The sequence below is a fragment of the Miscanthus floridulus genome, chromosome 9 (assembly GCF_019320115.1).
Source record: "Miscanthus floridulus cultivar M001 chromosome 9, ASM1932011v1, whole genome shotgun sequence".
Lineage (NCBI taxonomy): Eukaryota > Viridiplantae > Streptophyta > Magnoliopsida > Poales > Poaceae > Miscanthus > Miscanthus floridulus.
The window spans coordinates 36,238,014-36,255,472 of NC_089588.1; the positions used below are offsets into that span (position 1 = coordinate 36,238,014).

The 17,459-nt window shown below is 45.8% G+C and overlaps 3 protein-coding genes across 4 annotated transcripts; all 3 read left to right on the plus strand.

The window, feature by feature from the left end:
* The first annotated feature begins 5,476 nt into the window (after positions 1–5,476).
* Positions 5,477–6,637, plus strand: LOC136479662 (uncharacterized). The gene has a single exon (XM_066477448.1). The coding sequence runs from the start codon at positions 5,477–5,479 to the stop codon at positions 6,635–6,637; it is 1,161 nt and encodes a 386-aa protein (XP_066333545.1).
* A 468-nt stretch (positions 6,638–7,105) lies between these two features.
* On the plus strand, positions 7,106–7,867 carry LOC136479663 (uncharacterized). The gene has a single exon (XM_066477449.1). The coding sequence runs from the start codon at positions 7,106–7,108 to the stop codon at positions 7,865–7,867; it is 762 nt and encodes a 253-aa protein (XP_066333546.1).
* Positions 7,868–10,188: 2,321 nt separating this feature from the next.
* Positions 10,189–16,190, plus strand: LOC136481737 (uncharacterized). 2 transcript variants are annotated; one of them, XM_066479046.1, is made up of 3 exons: positions 10,189–10,637; positions 11,138–11,402; positions 15,469–16,190. In XM_066479046.1, exons 1-3 carry the CDS (start codon positions 10,483–10,485, stop codon positions 15,967–15,969), a joined length of 921 nt encoding a protein of 306 aa, XP_066335143.1. In that variant the 5' UTR covers positions 10,189–10,482; the 3' UTR covers positions 15,970–16,190. The 2 variants fall into 2 exon arrangements, with proteins under 2 accessions (XP_066335143.1, XP_066335144.1); XM_066479047.1 differs by having other exon boundaries at positions 15,472–16,190.
* The last annotated feature ends 1,269 nt before the right edge of the window (positions 16,191–17,459 follow it).

A 17,459-nucleotide genomic window follows, 5' to 3' on the forward strand; every position in this document is an offset into this window, starting at 1 on the left:
ACTAAGCTTTCATGACACACAGACATGCATAGTGAAGGCAGGGCTGACCCCACCTCACCGTGGTCAGGAGCTTGCCGGGGAGGAAGACGCCTTCCTAGCCGCTGATCTCCGTCTAGAGCCAGTGGCACCTGACCAGGCTTCACCAGCGTAGAGGCCCAACAAACCCCTAGACAACTGTCTCTTCCATTGATAAAGCGGAAGGACCTCAGTGACACAAATCATTGGGATCCTTCCCCTCTCCAAGGAAGAACAACGAGATAGGAGCTCAGAGGACCCTGGCACAAGGAAAGCATCGGCACTGGTAGCATGTGAAGGGGGATCTGTGGTTGCCTAGGCCACTGGCTGCATCAAAGGCACCGGATTCCTACCCAACACCATGGTTCTGCATCCCCCTCCACGCCGTGCCATCAACTTCGCCTCGGTGGGGTCCTTCCACCCTCAAAGAAGCAATTGTCCAACACACCAAGACCAGCTCACCTGAAGGGAAGCATCGCACTTCATCATTGCCATTACCGCCAATGAAGATGGATCTGAAAGGAAGAAGAGAAGGGGCCGGAGGAAGGGATTGAAGACACCACATCCCCTAGGGCTCCCCTTTATAGCCTAGACGATGCGCTGTGAGCGGCTCTAGGCCCTTCGATCAGCCATCAAGAGCCTAAAGGGGACCTGAGGAATCAGCCAAGCGTCTCCTCAATCCCCGCAGCACGCCCCCCAGTGGTTACATGATGACAGTCGTGCAGTAAAGGCAAAGTTGGGGAACCACTAACAAAGAGTCAAGTCTCCGCTTCGCTTTCCACCACGTGCGCCGCCCACTATGCGCATGCCTCCTCCAAGACTTGAGGGGATCCGACTCCCCTTGGGCCCACCAGCTATCATCGATGGCCTAGATCCATGCACACCAAGTGCTATGGCTCCCCCTCCGCTAGATCTGCTCCATGTGGCCCCAACGTCCCATCACCCAGACGAAGTGGGGCGGCGTGGGGATGCATGCCTTAACTCCTCCAGCAGGCACGATGGCCTGGACACCATCAACCGCTTGTGCAAGACGTCAGCAGAAGGACGTGCCTAGAAGATGCCACTCTCGCTAACAGGGAGGCCCCACAATGGTCTCGGGGGCTACGCCAGCTGCCTAGATAGAGCAACCCGACCTCCTGATCGATGAGCACTCGGGTGACGCATCCCTCAAAAAAGAAAACCAACCAACTCCCTAGAGTTGGGGTAGGAGTAGCTAAGCAGTGGGCCCAACGAGGGCCCCCATCTAAGGCTCGGCACACTCTTCACATCCCTATCTATGGCTATAGAGGGTGTAGAGGGTCGGCCCTAGAAGGTCGGCTCATGAGGATCAAGACCTACTACTGTAGCCCACAGAAGGGTGTGGTGCTCCGAATGATCAGATGGCCTTGAGCCATAGTCTAGATGCTCTCGATCACCCGACCCACGCCAGGCTCTGATAAAAAAGAAGGGTGCCTCCAGGCTTAAGATCAGCAACTCCCAAATGAGTTCGCCAAGCCCTTGCTCGAGTCGAAGACCTATACGACATAGACTCATGAAAGGGATGAGCACCATCATCGCTCGGCTCCGACAGCTGAGCAACGCCCATCACATTAGAGAAGAAGGCCCCAAGCAGGGCACAACACCCTTGTCAATGGAAGCCATCCTCGCTAAGGAGGGTTCGGTCACCAGAAGATCAAATTTAGCCCTTCGTCGCCATCACATCGAGTGAGGCCACGAAGGGCTCGGGGGCTCCTGACGAGATCCTAACATATGAGTATGTTAAGCCTCGAGTCCAGTAGTTCCCAAATGAAGAAGACCCCCCTAACCGACCCCTCCAAGATCGCCCGGGGGCTCAGGGGCTATACCCATTGGGTACGCTCGCGCACACCCTTTGGAGAAGAAACCATGTCGATCCTAACTATGATGCAACCTCTGCTTTTGGCTCGGGGGCTCGATGCCAGCCAAGGCTCAGGAATAAGAAGACACACCCCTAGCTACCAAGGCTCGAGGGCTCCCCAGTGCTGCCCCTTGGGCACGGCATTACCGGCCACTTTCCCGACAAGGTCACACACAAGGTAGGACACAAGAAGACAAAGCTTTCCCATGGCCTATATGGGATTAGAGGCCCCCAGGCCCATGCGTCAGCCCCTAAAGCCAACCTCCTTCACCGCCAAGACTCCAGAAGGTCCACCTAGGGGAGGCCGGTCCAAGTCGACGTAGCCTAACACATAGAGTGTCAGAACAGAGCAGCCGGATGGTGCCCAAGCCTTCTTTGGCTCCATGACACCGCCATGGTCCACACCATGTCACTGAAAGGCCCTCCTAGACTCTGGCGCATGTAGACCATAGACTAGTTCCCCCAAACCGCCATGTACCCAACCTATCTCATTATATAAGTGATAAGGTCAGAGCGAGGAGGTAAAAACTGACTAACAACGAATCAGAAGAAGATAGATCATTCCATTCCTTGGCCTCGGCTTAGCATCGAGCGCAAGGCAACCCACCGAGTGGCACCGAGAGCTCCTCCACCACATCACGTCATCTTCCTCCTCTCCAACGAGGGGAAGGCACCACCGGTGGCAAGGCAACCTTAGGATTAGCACTGAGCTAACCCCCTACCAAATCTCTCTCCACAACCCATTTTAACCCCTGATTTTGGGTGCTTTTGAGTATAAGGATCATCAACTGCTGGACGTAGGGCACTGATTGGCCTGAACCAGGATAAACCGTTGCGCTCTCTCTGTGATTCTTGTGTTCTTGAGTTCACCCGAGCAACCGGAGACCCATCCTCTAACACTGACTCGAACAACAATGCTTGCCTTGGTTCTGACCCCGCGACACCAAGTGTGTTTCTTCCCTTCACTATCCGTGGAAGTCATACTACTGGTCCTGACATAAAACCAATAATGCATCCAGTCCTTATTCCACTTATTCTTCTAGGCATAAGAAATCTCCAGCCTCTTGCCCTTCTGCTGCCTCCTAGGCATGAAGGCACAACTTCCATACTGAGCCAAAAGCTGGTCTTCGTCGACTCTCTTAGGTTGTCGTTGGAGCTCGCAATACTCACAGAAGGTACCAATATGTGGCTCCACAACATAAGACAAGCAAGCCCAATAGAATTTGCTCAAAGTAAGAATATCGTTGGGGGTAAGATGATGCAACTGTACCTCAAAAGCTTCAAAGACATGGTAGAGAAACCATGCCACAGGGAACTAAAGACCGCAAGCAAAGACGTCACGGAACACGACGACGTCAGTAGCCTAAGGCCTAGGCACTATTTCACCCTGCGGAGGCTTCGCCTTCCCCTCGCCAAAATAGCCCTCTTGCTCTAGAACCTTGACCATATCTGTAGTCATGAGCGAAGGCTTGAAGTCCCATGTCTTGCCCGCACCAATCATGTCTTCAGCTTCCTCGAGAGTGATAAGATCTCCAACGGAGGCCTCAACACCAGCAAGGTCCTCCCCTAATTCAATAGCCTCCACGCTGGCCAGCATACACTCCTCAAAATGTCGGGACCACCTACTAGCCCTAACATCAAGAAGGCGAGAGTAGGGGCCAAACAGGGAAGCTCGGCGGGGATGCGAGCCGGCAAAAGAAGCCACCTCTAAGCGCTATGGAAAGCATAAGGAAGCGAAAGCAAAGTGGAATCACACGAAGGCTAAAGTCAAACAAGAGCTTGGAAAGGCACAAGCAAGCGAAAGCGATGGCTCAGATGGGGTGAGGGAGCCTCCACCCAACATGCCCCTATATAGCCCTTAGACAGACGCTTCAACTTCCGCAACCAACTGTCACATCCGTTGGGTGCACACGTCGGTTCAGGAACCACCGCACCAAACCAAAATGTGACACTTCACACGAATAGGTTTGACACAATGCGTCCTAGGGGGAAGGGGGAAGCCTCCATGGAAAGCCTCCATGGCTCAATGTCAGCAGAGAAATTGTGGATTATGGCCCGTCTACATCAAACCAAACCCTCAAGGGGAACTGTTGGGATAAAGACATTTGAGCCATGGAGGCTAGCCTAGGCCCTAACCAAAGTAACTAATCAAAATCATGAGATGTGCGTTTTGCAGGACTTTTCAGGAACAAGCCTTCAGTAGCGCCCTCTAGCTGGGTGAAGGTCTAGGAACGATGGCGAAGGCCCTTGGAGATGGAGCTTCACAGCCATGGAACGGTGCGGAGGCCAAGCGATGAAGGCGAAGGCCCGGGCGGCTCAAGCAGGCTGCAGGGCAAGATCGGAGGTGTTGAGAACGAAGGTCCTAATTAGCGCAACAGCGCCTCCGCACATTCCAGAATGGAGTCATGATGCTAGCAGGCCACTAATGGGCCTGCGGCTAGAGCCTAGGAAGTAGAGGCGGTGGAGACAGAGGAGACCGAAACTACCCCCGATAGTTTAAGCTTGCACTAGGATATTCTTAGGAATATGCCATAGCTATCAATGGGTAAATATGTAAAGGGATACCCCAGTGAATGATGCCCTATAAAAGGGGGAGTTAGACCCCATGTAAGTTGGTTGGCGAATGCATTTATATAACCCTAGATTGGGCCTGAGCCCACTTGCTTCATCTCCTTCACTCTGGGCCTCCGTTCGAGCGAAGGCCCCCATTCACTTACCCAGCTAGAAACCTACATTTTCAACAGGTGCCTACAACAATCATGTTATTCCTTAACATTTGGGCCCTAATCCAGAAACATGAAAACATGCATGCACATCGCCGTCTTGTGCAGCATTCAAGTCAGAGACAGCCCATGTCTAAGGTAACACATTATTAGCTGGGTACCAAGGACGGCGTACAGCAAGTAGTAGCGCAAAAGTTTCAATTTTTGTTATGATCACTTGATAACATGCTCTAGGTTTGCAAGACTTTCAATGTTTTACCCAACGACAGCTTTGTGCTATTGCACTGTTTTGCAGTGGCGGACCTAGTGGGTGGTCAGGGTGGTCCACCGACCACCCTGTGGGCCACCAGTCCACTGCACCCGTCAACCATACATCATGCTCTATGAGATACAGCTCTTCGCGTGTGTGGTCCATGACTACGGCTTCTTTGCTGCTTTCATCTAGAGGTGGGTCAGTCGCGGGGCCCATGACTACGGCTCGGGCCACATCCGGCCCAAGCAGGCAAGCACGCGCTGGACCCAGGCCTCGTCTATGAGTACGAGACTACGACGTGTCATACCAGGAGTCTAGACTGCTCTTCGCGACTTCATGTGCGCCAGCACCGGCTCTAGCTCAACCGCTCGGTGCCGTGCCCAGCGCGCCCGCCGTTGCCCTACAAGCACTCTAGCAGATCATCGCTCATCGCTTTGCTTGGCCTGGCCATCGCCTGCAAGACTGATCGAGTGATCGCCAGTCCTTCCTCAGTTCCTCAGGTGATACTCCCCGTCCATCCCCGTGCTTCCTCAGTTCTAGGTTTTTTCTTCCGATCGTTAGTTTTGCTAATTGGCGAGTGTTTTTTCCAGAACTCTTGAGTCTTGAATTATGAAAAGAAATGGAGACATTCGATCCCTTTTTCAGAAAGCAGCAAAGAAGGCGGCTGCTATTGACCCACCTCCGGATGAAAATATTGTGAAAGAGCAGAATCAAGAAGAAGATAGAGTACAAGTTGAAGAAATTGTAGATCATTTGCCCTCGCCCCCGCTAGCATCACCGCCACCGCCCGCATCAAAGCCACCGGCGTATGACATCAATCGCCTACCATATGATCCAGGTGAAAGGCTGCCCATTGAAGATTATCCTGTTAATGATCAAGATGCAATTTGTAGAGCATATATTACTAAAGGTGCTTGCAAACCTTATATCCATGATTTTCCATACCGAAACATTGGAGGCGTACCTCGTCGATTCAGTATACAATGGTTGTATAATTATGAGTGGCTTGAATATAGTGTCAAGAAGGATTCTGCATTTTGCTTCATATGCTACTTGTTCAAGAAGGGCAGTGGGTCAAAAACTTTTATTGTTGATGGATGGAATAATTGGAATATAGGAAACACAGCACTTCTCAAACATTCTGGTTCTAGGGAACATAAAGCAGCTCAAGAGAAGTACATTGGTTTTATGAATCCTAAGGTAGCAATTGATTATAACATTGACAAGTGGAGTGAGGAGGAGCTTCGTCTTTACAAGAAAAGATTGACATATTCACTTAGATGTATCAAGTTTCTTTTGCATCAAGGATTGGCATTCCGTGGACATGATGAAAGTGAAGAGTCTAGCAATAGAGGCAACTTCATTGAACTTTTAAAGTTTCTTGCAGGAAATAGTGAAGAAGCGAATAAGTATGTCTTGAACAATGCACCAGGTAATTGCACTTTGACTAGCCCAAAGATACAAAAGCAAATTATTCACTGTTGTGCCATAGAAACTAGAAAGAAAATAATTGAGGAACTTGGTGATGAGCCCTATGCAATTTTAGCTGATGAGTCTAGTGATATATCACATAAACAACAACTAGCTCTTTGCTTGCGTTATGTTGATAAACTTGGAAGTCCATGTGAGCACTTTATTGGAGTTGTTCATGTAGATGATACTACCTCTTTGTCACTTAAGAAAGCAATTGAAGTTTTACTTGTTAGTAATGGATTGAGTATGCAGCAGATTAGAGGTCAAGGTTATGATGGGGCTAGCAATATGAAATGAGATATTAAAGGGCTCAAAACTTTAATCATGCAAGAATCACCTTCCGCTTATTATATTCATTGCTTTGCACATCAACTCCAACTAGTTCTTGTTGCTGTTGCCAAAGGAAATGCTGACTGCAAGACTTTTTTTGATCAAATATCTATCTTGTTGAACATTGTTGGGGTTTCTTGCAAGTGTCATGATATGCTTTGAAATGCTAGGCTTGAGAATGTCAAGAAAGCACTAGAGTGTGGTGAGCTTGAATCGGGGAGTGGATTAAATCAAGAGATGGGTTTACCTAGGCCTGGTGACACTCGGTGGGGCTCTCATTACAAAATTATATGTAACATCATCACTATATATTCCTCAATTCATGATGTGCTCATTGAACTTGGTGCTGATAATGCATATAAGGAAGATTGGACAAAGATACATTTTGTGCTTGGAGCATTTGAAACCTTTGAGTTTGTTTTCTTTGTGCACTTAATGTATGTTATTCTTGGATATACAAATGAGTTATCCGAGTGCTTGCAGAGAAGGGATCAAGATATTCTTAATGCAATCTCACTTGTTAATGTGGCAAAGAGCAGAATGCAGGAGTTGAGGTCTAATGGTTGGCATAATTTTCTTCAGAAGGTCACTTCTTTTTGTATTAAACATGGTGTTGAAGTTCCTGCTATGGATGGTGCTTATGTGCCTTATGGAAAATCAGCACGGTATGCTCGTGCCCGAAACCAAACAAATGATGACCATTTCCGAAGAGAAGTATACATTGGTGTCATTGATCAAATTAGTCAAGAGCTTGATAATCGGTTTGATGAGATCAATATGGAGCTACTCTCTTGTATGTCATCCGTCAGTCCTTCTATCTCCTTTGCTTCTTTTGATGCACGGAAGGTACGTAGATTGGCTGAATTTTATCCTAAGGACTTCTCCAACAATGATTTGTTAAAACTGGAATTGCAACTTGATAATTATATTGATGACATGCGACAAGATGCTAGCTTCCAAGGTCTAGACAACATTGTTGGTCTCTCAGTTAAGCTTATTGAAACAAAGAGGCACAAAGTGTATGATATGGTGTACTTGCTTCTTAAATTGATATTGCTTTTACCAGTGGCAACTATGAGTGTTGAAAGGGTATTTTCTGTATTGGTTATAGTGAAAACAAAGTCAAGGAATAAGATATGTGATACTGTTTTGGATGATTGTCTAGTCACATTTATTGAGCGGGATATTTTTTTCTAAGTTAATGAAGATGATATAATGGAGACATTCATGTCATTAAGAAAGCGACGGATAAACAAGTAATATTGTAAGTCTCCTATTGTTATATTTCGAAGTATTTGTATTTCATTTGAACAATTTATATTAAGATTTGACGTCGTTTTACCAAATTATAATATTGTTTTACCGAATTATAAATGGTTTACCGAATTGTATAAGAATTTTTTTTTGCGGCGTATACCCTATGCAAAAATCCTGGGTCCGCCACTGCTGTTTTGAGTGATGTACTGGGTACTGACCCCGTCCGTAGTGCAAGTAATTAGACTACGTGCTATGTTTGCATGCCATGTCTGTCGCCTCTAGTCAATAATGACCTTGAGATCGACCTCTAGAATGATGTCGTTGAAGTCGGTTTAACTAATGTGTGTCCGTGGCAAGGACCAGGGTTATTAACTGGCATAATATCATTTACTGTAACAAACAATATATATCTTGATCCCAGTTTTTCTATTAAAAACAAAAACCGTAGAACCTCATCACCCTTACTAGAGGTCCAGTAAAAGATATCATTTGGAACTTTCGGCCAGAGCATCTAACTTTCACCTTTCCCTCCAAATTAACAGCCTGTTTGTTTGTTGGTTTCAGCCAGGGCTTATCAACCAGCTAACAGTGTTTCTCTCACAACAAACCAGTATTAGCCAGACTTATCGGTCCAGAAACCAACCAGCGAACGGGCTGTAAAGCACACCAATTGCATGCATGTGCTTGCAGTGCCTTGTGCTACCTGTTTAAGTACCTTGACCAATACGAACGATCCTTCATCGAAAAGGTGCTAATGGTCGTTCTCCTTCTGACGTGGCATGATTACTTCGGCTTGAGCCTCGTTGGCACACATGTATGTGCAATGAGAAGCCATTATGCCCTAAACCCCACAGGGAGAAGGACAAGTGCCCCGAAAGCCCTCATTTAACCCCTTCTTTTTCATCACTTTTTTTTTTGCATCATCAGATATAGTTTGGTCACCTAATAAAAGCCCAATTTTTTCCTTTGCAGAGTAGGTTTGCCAACAAGTAAGTGCATGCCAACATACCATGTGCAGAAACCTTCCCTTTGCTTCGACCCTTTATTATGATCACCAAAGGCAAAGAATCTATTTTTTTCTTGGGGCAATTTGTACTACGGTAACAGCACACGCAACCACCGAAAAACTTACAAACAACTTCTGTACAAAAAGGATTACTTAAATACTGCATATGGACTGGAGAAATTTCTCGCTATATCACTCAACCACTAAAAACCTACAAACAACATTATTGTGTACAGATCAGAGGTGCTTAAAAACATCTCAAGGACTCGGCTAAGTTTTACTATTTGCAAATGTATGTATATAACGAAAATTCTTGAAGCAACCACTACATACAAAGTCTCATTTCCTAGGTTAAAGAGAAGGGGGAATTTTCAGTGCTTACCACTCATTCATATGCCAAGCTGAAAAACAACACTTAGTTTAGTGCATACAATTCATCATTTTGTTTTATCACCATGTACAATTCCTATGCCACCACCTTTTTTTCTAAAAAAGTCCCACTTTGGACTCTTTTGGCTCTCTTCTCCGTGCTTTGCTCTCTTTCCTTCTTCATAAAATACTCCATCTGTCTAAAACAGAATGACATTGTAGCATTCATAATTTGTTGGACAAAAAAAATTGTCATTTCAGCATTACACCATCACGGTGGCCCCAACTCTTTAGTTTACCTTCAAATTATGCTACAGGAGGATACTAATTATGGGGCATCGTGCCAACTAATTGAATGGCATCTCCTTAATTATATGCATGCACCGGTTAATATCTGGGAGATGGGTAAGCCTTAGGAATGGCAACTACTGACAGTAACAGATAGGGCACCCAAGTCATTTTCCTGGTCTCAGCTACTCCATTCATTCTAAATTATAAGACGTTAAAATATTTCATAATTTGTAATAAATTTAGCGTATTATAATTTGGAACAAAAGGAGTGATACTCTGTAGGAGTATGATACTATAGTTGCCAAAGTGATTGTCAAAAGAGAGAAGTAAAAACTAACACACTCCGGCCGATTCGGTAAGGACCGTTATGGGTATGAAAAGAATTTCCCTTGCTGGCTGACCGACAAGGCCTCCATATAATATGCATACATGGCAAAACAAAAAGGAAAAAAAAAATAGCCCATAGCTCCATCCATGTGATTCTTGTATAAAAAAAATCATGGCAGTTCTCTCTACTCTCCCATGCATGCATTCTTCTCCATCCGTTTCCCCATGCTCTCATGCTCTGCTCTGCCCCTGCTGCGCTTCGCTTGCGCTTGCGCTTGACTCCACCACCGCCCTCTCTGTCAGCACTGCCACTCTCCATGTGCCCCAATCACTGCATCTGCTGCCTCCACCTCCATTTCGTCCCCAGCCTCATAAAACCCACCTCTATCTCAAGTCTCCATTCCTTCCGTTCCATTCCAATTTCCAACACCAACACACACCTTTCAAGCTTCACCGGCCTAGCCTATATATAAAGCTCCATTTATTTCGTCGTCCCTCAAATCTCCTCATCTCTGTCTCGCGTCACTAAAGAAAAGAAGACAGAAATCCGGCAGCAGTGCTCATGTGTTCCATATTTCCCTCGCATTCAGTCGTCGGGGTATCGTCGCAGGCGCAAGGCGGCGGCGGCATTGGGTATCAGAGCCCTGAGAGCAGAGCCAGCAGCGGCGGCAGCTCTCTGCCCTCCCCTTCTGCAGCACCTGCCTGCTCCAGATCATGGTGACATTCTATTCTGAGACCAAAATCATTTCGCATTCCATCCTGTCCATCTTCTTTTGTTCTTCCTAATTGATTACATATATAGGCCTATTCGCTCTAATCATCGCCTAAGGCCTTGTTTAGTTGGCTGAAGTTTAGGATTTTGGCTACTATAGCACTTTCGTTTTTATTTAGGAATTAGTATTTAATTATGGACTAATTAGGTTTAAAATGTTTGTCTCGCGATTTCCAACCAAACTGTGGAATTAGTTTTTTTCGTCTATATTTAATGCTCCATACACGTATCATAAGATTCAATGTAATGGCTACTGTAGCATTTTTTAGAAAAACTTTTTGGAACTAAACAAGACCTAAGTAAAGTAGTATGATCGATCACCTAGATAGCTAGCTAGCTAGCTAGGTGAGGATGAAGAAATCAATGTTTAATTACAGTGTTCATTCGATCACTTGGTGGTGGTCAAATGAAGTAGCCTGATGATGTGCATGCTATGCATTTATAGGTCTATAAGCGAGGATTCGTTGCGGAGGTACGTGAGCTACGCGAGCGAGAGCTGCATCCAGGAGCTGCTGGCGGCGTCCGACTCTGGCCGCGGGGGCGCCGACGGTGACGGCGACGACGGGTGGAAGGTGCTGGTGTACCACAACGGCGTGGAGATATCCAAGCGGCGGACGGGGCCCGCGCACGTCTTCCGGAGCCGCTGGCTGCTGCAGGACGTCTCGCCGGAGCAGTTCATGGCCGTCGCCAACGCCGTCGACGCCGCCAAGGTACCATACCATGCCATATATACCATCCTGCGTATATATTCAGCCTGTTCGTTGGTTGGTTTCTGGGCTGGTTTGGGCTGGCTAGTGCTGATTTATTGTAAGAGAAAAATACTGTTGGCTGGCTGGTTTGGGCTGGCTGAAACCAACAAACGAACATGCTGATTAATTACTCTACGATTTCTTTTTTCATTTCCATTTCAAGTAGCTAGGAGTAACTTCTTACTTATTACTTTAGGTCAAAAAGCTGATAAAGTGATCATTAACACAACGGAAGGTTTCCGCAAATCGAAGACTTTGGGTTCCATCCATATCAGTTGCCATGGGCCGTGCTTGTGGTTGTGGTTAATTAAAAGCTAGCGACCTGCTTTAGGTAGTAACTTTGGTCGATCGATCTAGGACTAGCACTTTATGTCCATGTGACTTGGCTAATCAAAACCGCCTTTCGTTGAATGCAACGCGAGCACTATTTGCTTCATCCGAGTAGGAGTAATATACAAATGTACCCAAAGTCCCAAAGCCAAGTTCGTCCTTAGTTAAACATATTTAGTTTTGATCATACTTAGAAGAGCTTACTAGGACGCAATGTCCATGTCCCTGGCTGTCTAAATTTTAGGGTCGTCAGCAGCTTACTAGGACGCAAGGAAAAAATTAAACAGAACAAAAAAAAGTACTAGCATTTTTGCTGGTAATAAAAAGCTGGCGCCTGGCGGTGCCGCCGGTGAATGAAATACGGTGGTAGCTAGTAGATCAGACGGCGGTAAGTAAATGTGGCTCGTGACTCTTGCCGGAAATAAATTAAATTAAAAAGCATGCACTGTGGGCGTGGTGAAGGGAAGCCCTGCTGCGACGTACTACACCCGTGATTCTTAAAGCCTTTTTGTAGGGAATCTACGTAGCAGGCAGGCACCGTCCATCCCATCAAACGCCCAACAGTGACCCGGAACTACTCTTACCAATCACCGGCCTTGCGACGGCTCTTTTATTACCTAGCGCCAAAAAGAAAAAATGGTTCCGTCCATCGGTCAGTTGTAACAAGAGTTTTGCGAGTGCCCTTTTCAGCTTTATTTAGTTATGGACACTCAGAATATTGTTGGAAACGAGCTTTATGGTGAAGAAACGGCGTTTAGGGTGACGGATCGAAAATTTCTTGTCCACAAAATTTGCAATAACAAAATACATACGTAGAGTACATGGTAGGGATTGTTTCTTAATGTTTTCTTGAGGACGTGGAGCAGGGTCACTCCTAACAAAAGGCTAAAAGAAAGAAAAAAACAGTTAAAAGCCGGCGCAATGACATGCTCAGCATCTGACACCTGTCCCAAGGGTAGTCGGGTCCCAAACGAGTACTCCTCCTACTTTGTAATAACTGTGTAATAACTGTGTTTCGGAGTAGATGCATGAATTATTATACAAGTAGCCGTAGATGCGTGCCCTGATGCAGGCGTGCATGTGACTGCACGTTGAGCCACATGCATGTGCTCTCTGCATTGCGCGCGTCTGCCCGCCACCCCCAAAGCTCAAACATAACGAAACTAGACACGGTGGTTTAGTTACGATCAAGATATCAAAGTACTTCTTTGACCAAGCTTATTACTTCTTTGTAATGTGGACGACCGGCCGGTTGACTTTGAATACCTAGATACTAAGTAAGTACTCCCTCTGTTTGAATTTTTAAATTTCTAAGTCTTTTTTGCATTTCTACGTACACAACTTTTATTATATATCTAGATATATTTTATATCGAGGTGCATAACAAAGAACTATTTATTTAGAAAAGCCGAAGCAACCTATAGTTTTGGATAGACGGTGGTATTATCCTTGGACCACTGTTAGTAGTACGCTGTTTTCGAAGTTTGAACCATGGTGAGCTCACTATAACTTCTCCAACATTTTAAATAAATAGATAGTGAACTCGGATGTTAGATACTCCGTAGAATTTAGTGGAACTAATTTGTATAAAGTTTGACCACACTAGAAGTTTGACTTAATTAAAACAATGCTAAAATAAACTATAATTTAAAAAGTGGTAATAACAGGAAATGCATGTCACCGGCTGACAAAAGGAGGAGCACCGGCTGTCTAGTGGTCTCTTTTGTTCTGCGACTTAGCTTTGCTTACATATATGATCTTTGCCCACCACTCGGACTCGGTATATCTTCGTTCATATATGTAACAAGAGCGCACTGCTAATTAATTTCTGCACGCTGTGAAAACAACTCCATATATATATATATATATATATATATATATATATATATATATATATATATATATATATATATATATATATATATATATATATGGGAGCTAACTAATCATTTCAGTACTGATGAATGCCAGGTCACGCTAGACCTGACACCACAGCATACTTACAAGATACTAATAACGTGCGTGTGGCAGGGGAATGACCGAATGAGTACACTTGGACTCGCAACGTTTTGTGTGGTAGAAACTTTTTGCTTGCCACTTGGGAAATGAGTGTACATATTGCTGGCACGTAGTACTAGCCACGAAGGCTGGGCCGGTCTCGATCTGGCGCGAGGGCCTCTTACCACTTTTGGGGCGTGGCGGAGCCAGGAATTATCCTTAGGGGGGATCGGCCGCCAGGAATTATAGTTAGGGGGGCCGGCCAAAAGAGCTAACATGTAAAAACTAAGTGTAACTCAACTCGTTAGGATCCTTGTGATGACTATCGGAATTAATTCACTGACTTGAACGGGTGCTCGCAATTTCTTATATATATTCTAGGATCTAAGACGTTATTTTTCCAGTGGTAAGTGATATGCCCGTTAACAGCAAGACGTATAGGATGACTTTGTAAATCTTGTACCGACTCGATCTTTTTCATTACGATAATTTTATTATCTAGTTGTGTTTTGTATGATTATATTATCTAGAAGATATTAATAGGTATATATGACAAGAATTTTATATAATCTCTCTCTTAATATAAATAAAAAATATTAAGTCATACTACTAATTTTTTTTGTTGTGAAATATTGGGGGGGGGGGGCATGGCCCCTACCAGCCCCCCCTTGGCTCCGCCAGTGGGGGCCAGTACCTAATAACATGCCATATGCTCTGTAGCATTACCCGTCCTTCTATCGAGCTACTCTCTAGGTAGGATAATTAGGTTAGTCTCGGCGAAAGTTTCATGGGCTCTGCTTCCAATACTTCATGGTATTGGAAATAGTGTAAACAAGTTTTATCCCTATGAAACTCATTTCATCCGATAAAATTACTTTCATCTCTTTTCATTTAAACTATGCCACATCAGCTTATTTAATGTCTATAAAACTCTCATTGAGCTGGCAGATCGCTATGTTAGGAACGCTACCTAGTCACAAACTGTAATAGCTGTCGGTCGCTAAGTCCTAAACTATTGTGTGAGTCGTTTATATATGGGAAAAAATTCCGTGGATGCAGTATCCACCGACACCGGTGCATACCACCGCTAGATGGAGGACGCGTGGATGTCGTACGTTTGCCAGCGACCGAGGGACTCGGAGCGCCGACATCATCATGAGTGCGCGCAATTTTTTACCTATATGTAGGCTCATGTAATAATGTGTAAGTAGCAGGTACTCCTTAAAAAAGAGTTATTTTCATTTCCTAAAAAGTCAACAATTTTTAACTTTAACCGAATATATTTAATAAAATATTAATATTTATAGTATATAATTAATATTATTAGGTAGATTTTTGAATATATTTTTATAATAAATTTATTTAAAGATAAAAATATTGCTCGTATTTTCTAAACTTAATTAAAGCTGAGAAAGTTTGATCTGCAAGATTCTCGTAGCGTCTCGTTTCTATGGACGGAGGGAGCAGACAGGTAGCCAGGCTTTTGTAGTAGCTGTGCCTGCGTTCGTGGTTTCGTGGGCCAAAAAAAAGCCTACCCACTCGAAAGTGCATTCGATAGACTTGGACTCTTATTTTCATCCCTCAACCGTATCGCGCCGGAGGGCCATATTACTTTTTACCGAGACTGACCCAACTTGAAATACTTTGTTTACAATAGTAACATGCCCGCGTTTTTGTGTGTGTGTGTGTGCAAGTGCAGCAGTGGGAGTCGGACCAGCTGGTGGAGTCTTCGTACATCAGGGAGCTCGGCGACGACCTGAGCATCATCCACCTCAAGTTCGGCGACGCCTCCTCCTCCACCACCACCAGCCGTCGTCCCGCCAGGACCGCCCGGCGCCGGGACCTGGTCGTCTACGAGCGGCGCCAGGCCATGGACGATGGCACGCTGGTGGTCGCGGTGGCCGCGCTGCCCAAGGAGATCGCCGCGGGCCTGCTGCCGCCGCCCGCGCCCAAGGGCGGCAGCGGCGGAGGCTCCGCCGTCGTCGGCCGCAGCCTGCTGCTGCAGTCCGGCTGGGTCGTCGAGAGGCTCGACGGCGACGCCGGATCGTGCGTCGTGACGTACGTCGTGCAGCTCGACCCGGCCGCTGGCTGGCTGCCGCGCTGCATCGTCAGCCGCCTCAACAGCAAGCTCGTCATGGTCATCGCCAAGCTCAGGAGGATCGCGCAGGCCACCGTGCCTGCCGCCGCCGCCGAGGTGTGACGTGGCTGCCACAGAGAGTTTAGCATCGCCGTCGGTCAGCTGCTGCACGCGTAGTTGCATTGTGTGTGCTTAAGTAAATAGATATGTACGTACTATGTTATTTTTGTAGAAACGCAGTGCACTCGTCGATCGGGGATGTACGTATGGTACTGCTCTCAGACTATGTCAGTGAGAATTACTATGTGTGCACGTTTCAGTATTATAGAATAGATCGAATTACTACGTGTGTACGGTCAATCGGGGATTTTTTAGATAAAGGACATAAAATCTGACTTCTATATCCACGCAAGATATATGTAACCAAAAGGAACACGAGCTCTTGGACTCAAAAACCGCAAACCCGGGGAACATAAAAAAACCAAGAGATCGAGTTCACGAAAAACAAAGAAAGAGAGTTCACGGACCAAGAAAAAACTAGAAAGACTAAGCTTCAGAATTTCTTATCCTTTCTTGCTTTCAACTTGTTTTGTCTTCACGTAACAGGACATCATCACATGCCTTTCTCAAACAAAGGATCGAGACCAAGTCCCTATCCTCATCCGACTATGACAATCAAAATTGCGATCGACTATGCATAAAGATAGACCTTCGAGGCGACGCCTCCAAGCAGGAGAACGATGTGGATCACCGAGCCTACCCACCTCACCTAGGCTAGATTTTCACCTGGAGATAAAATGGAGGGCTGTGGAGTGCCGTGATAACACCTCCCAGAAGAAGCCGAGACCAATAAGAAATTTTGCCGCCATGCCTTTGGCCAACACCTCCACAACACCTGGACCACTATTAAGGCTTTGTTTAGTTCCTCCCCTTAATGTTTACTTCCTATCCCATCGAATGTTTGGACACATGCATAAAGTATTAAATATAGACTAAAAATAACTTATTACACAGTTTGCGACTAATTTGTAAGACGAATTATTTAAGCCTAATTAGTCCATGATTTGACAATGTGGTGCTATAGTAACACATGTACTAGTGACAGATTAATTAGGCTTAATAAATTCGTCTCGCGGATTAATGATGAATTCTATAATTTGTTTTTTATAAGTATCTGAACAATCCATGCGACACTCCATGTGACACCCGATGTGACACTCCAAAACTTTATACCCTAGATTTAAATAAGACCTAACATGCAAAAAAAAAACTTTTTGCCACCATGCCTACAAAGCCCACCACTGTTGAAGTCACCATGCGACGTACATGCGCTACCACTGAGCAGATCCAAGGACATAGCCACGGATATGGCCGCCCCAAGAGTGACCATCACTAGACAAATAGGTCGTCGTCATCGTGTGAGCCTTGGCCACCTCTGCCACCATAGATGCACATCCAGGCTCGAGCCACGACGTTTACACTGCGTTGGCGGGTGTGAGTGCCAAGGACGTTGCTGCTCACCCGAGCCCTTGCCAGAGCCTGCCGAAGGACGCATCGGGATCTCCATGACACACCACTTGGCCATCGTCTGCCACTGCTATAGGCGCAAAAAC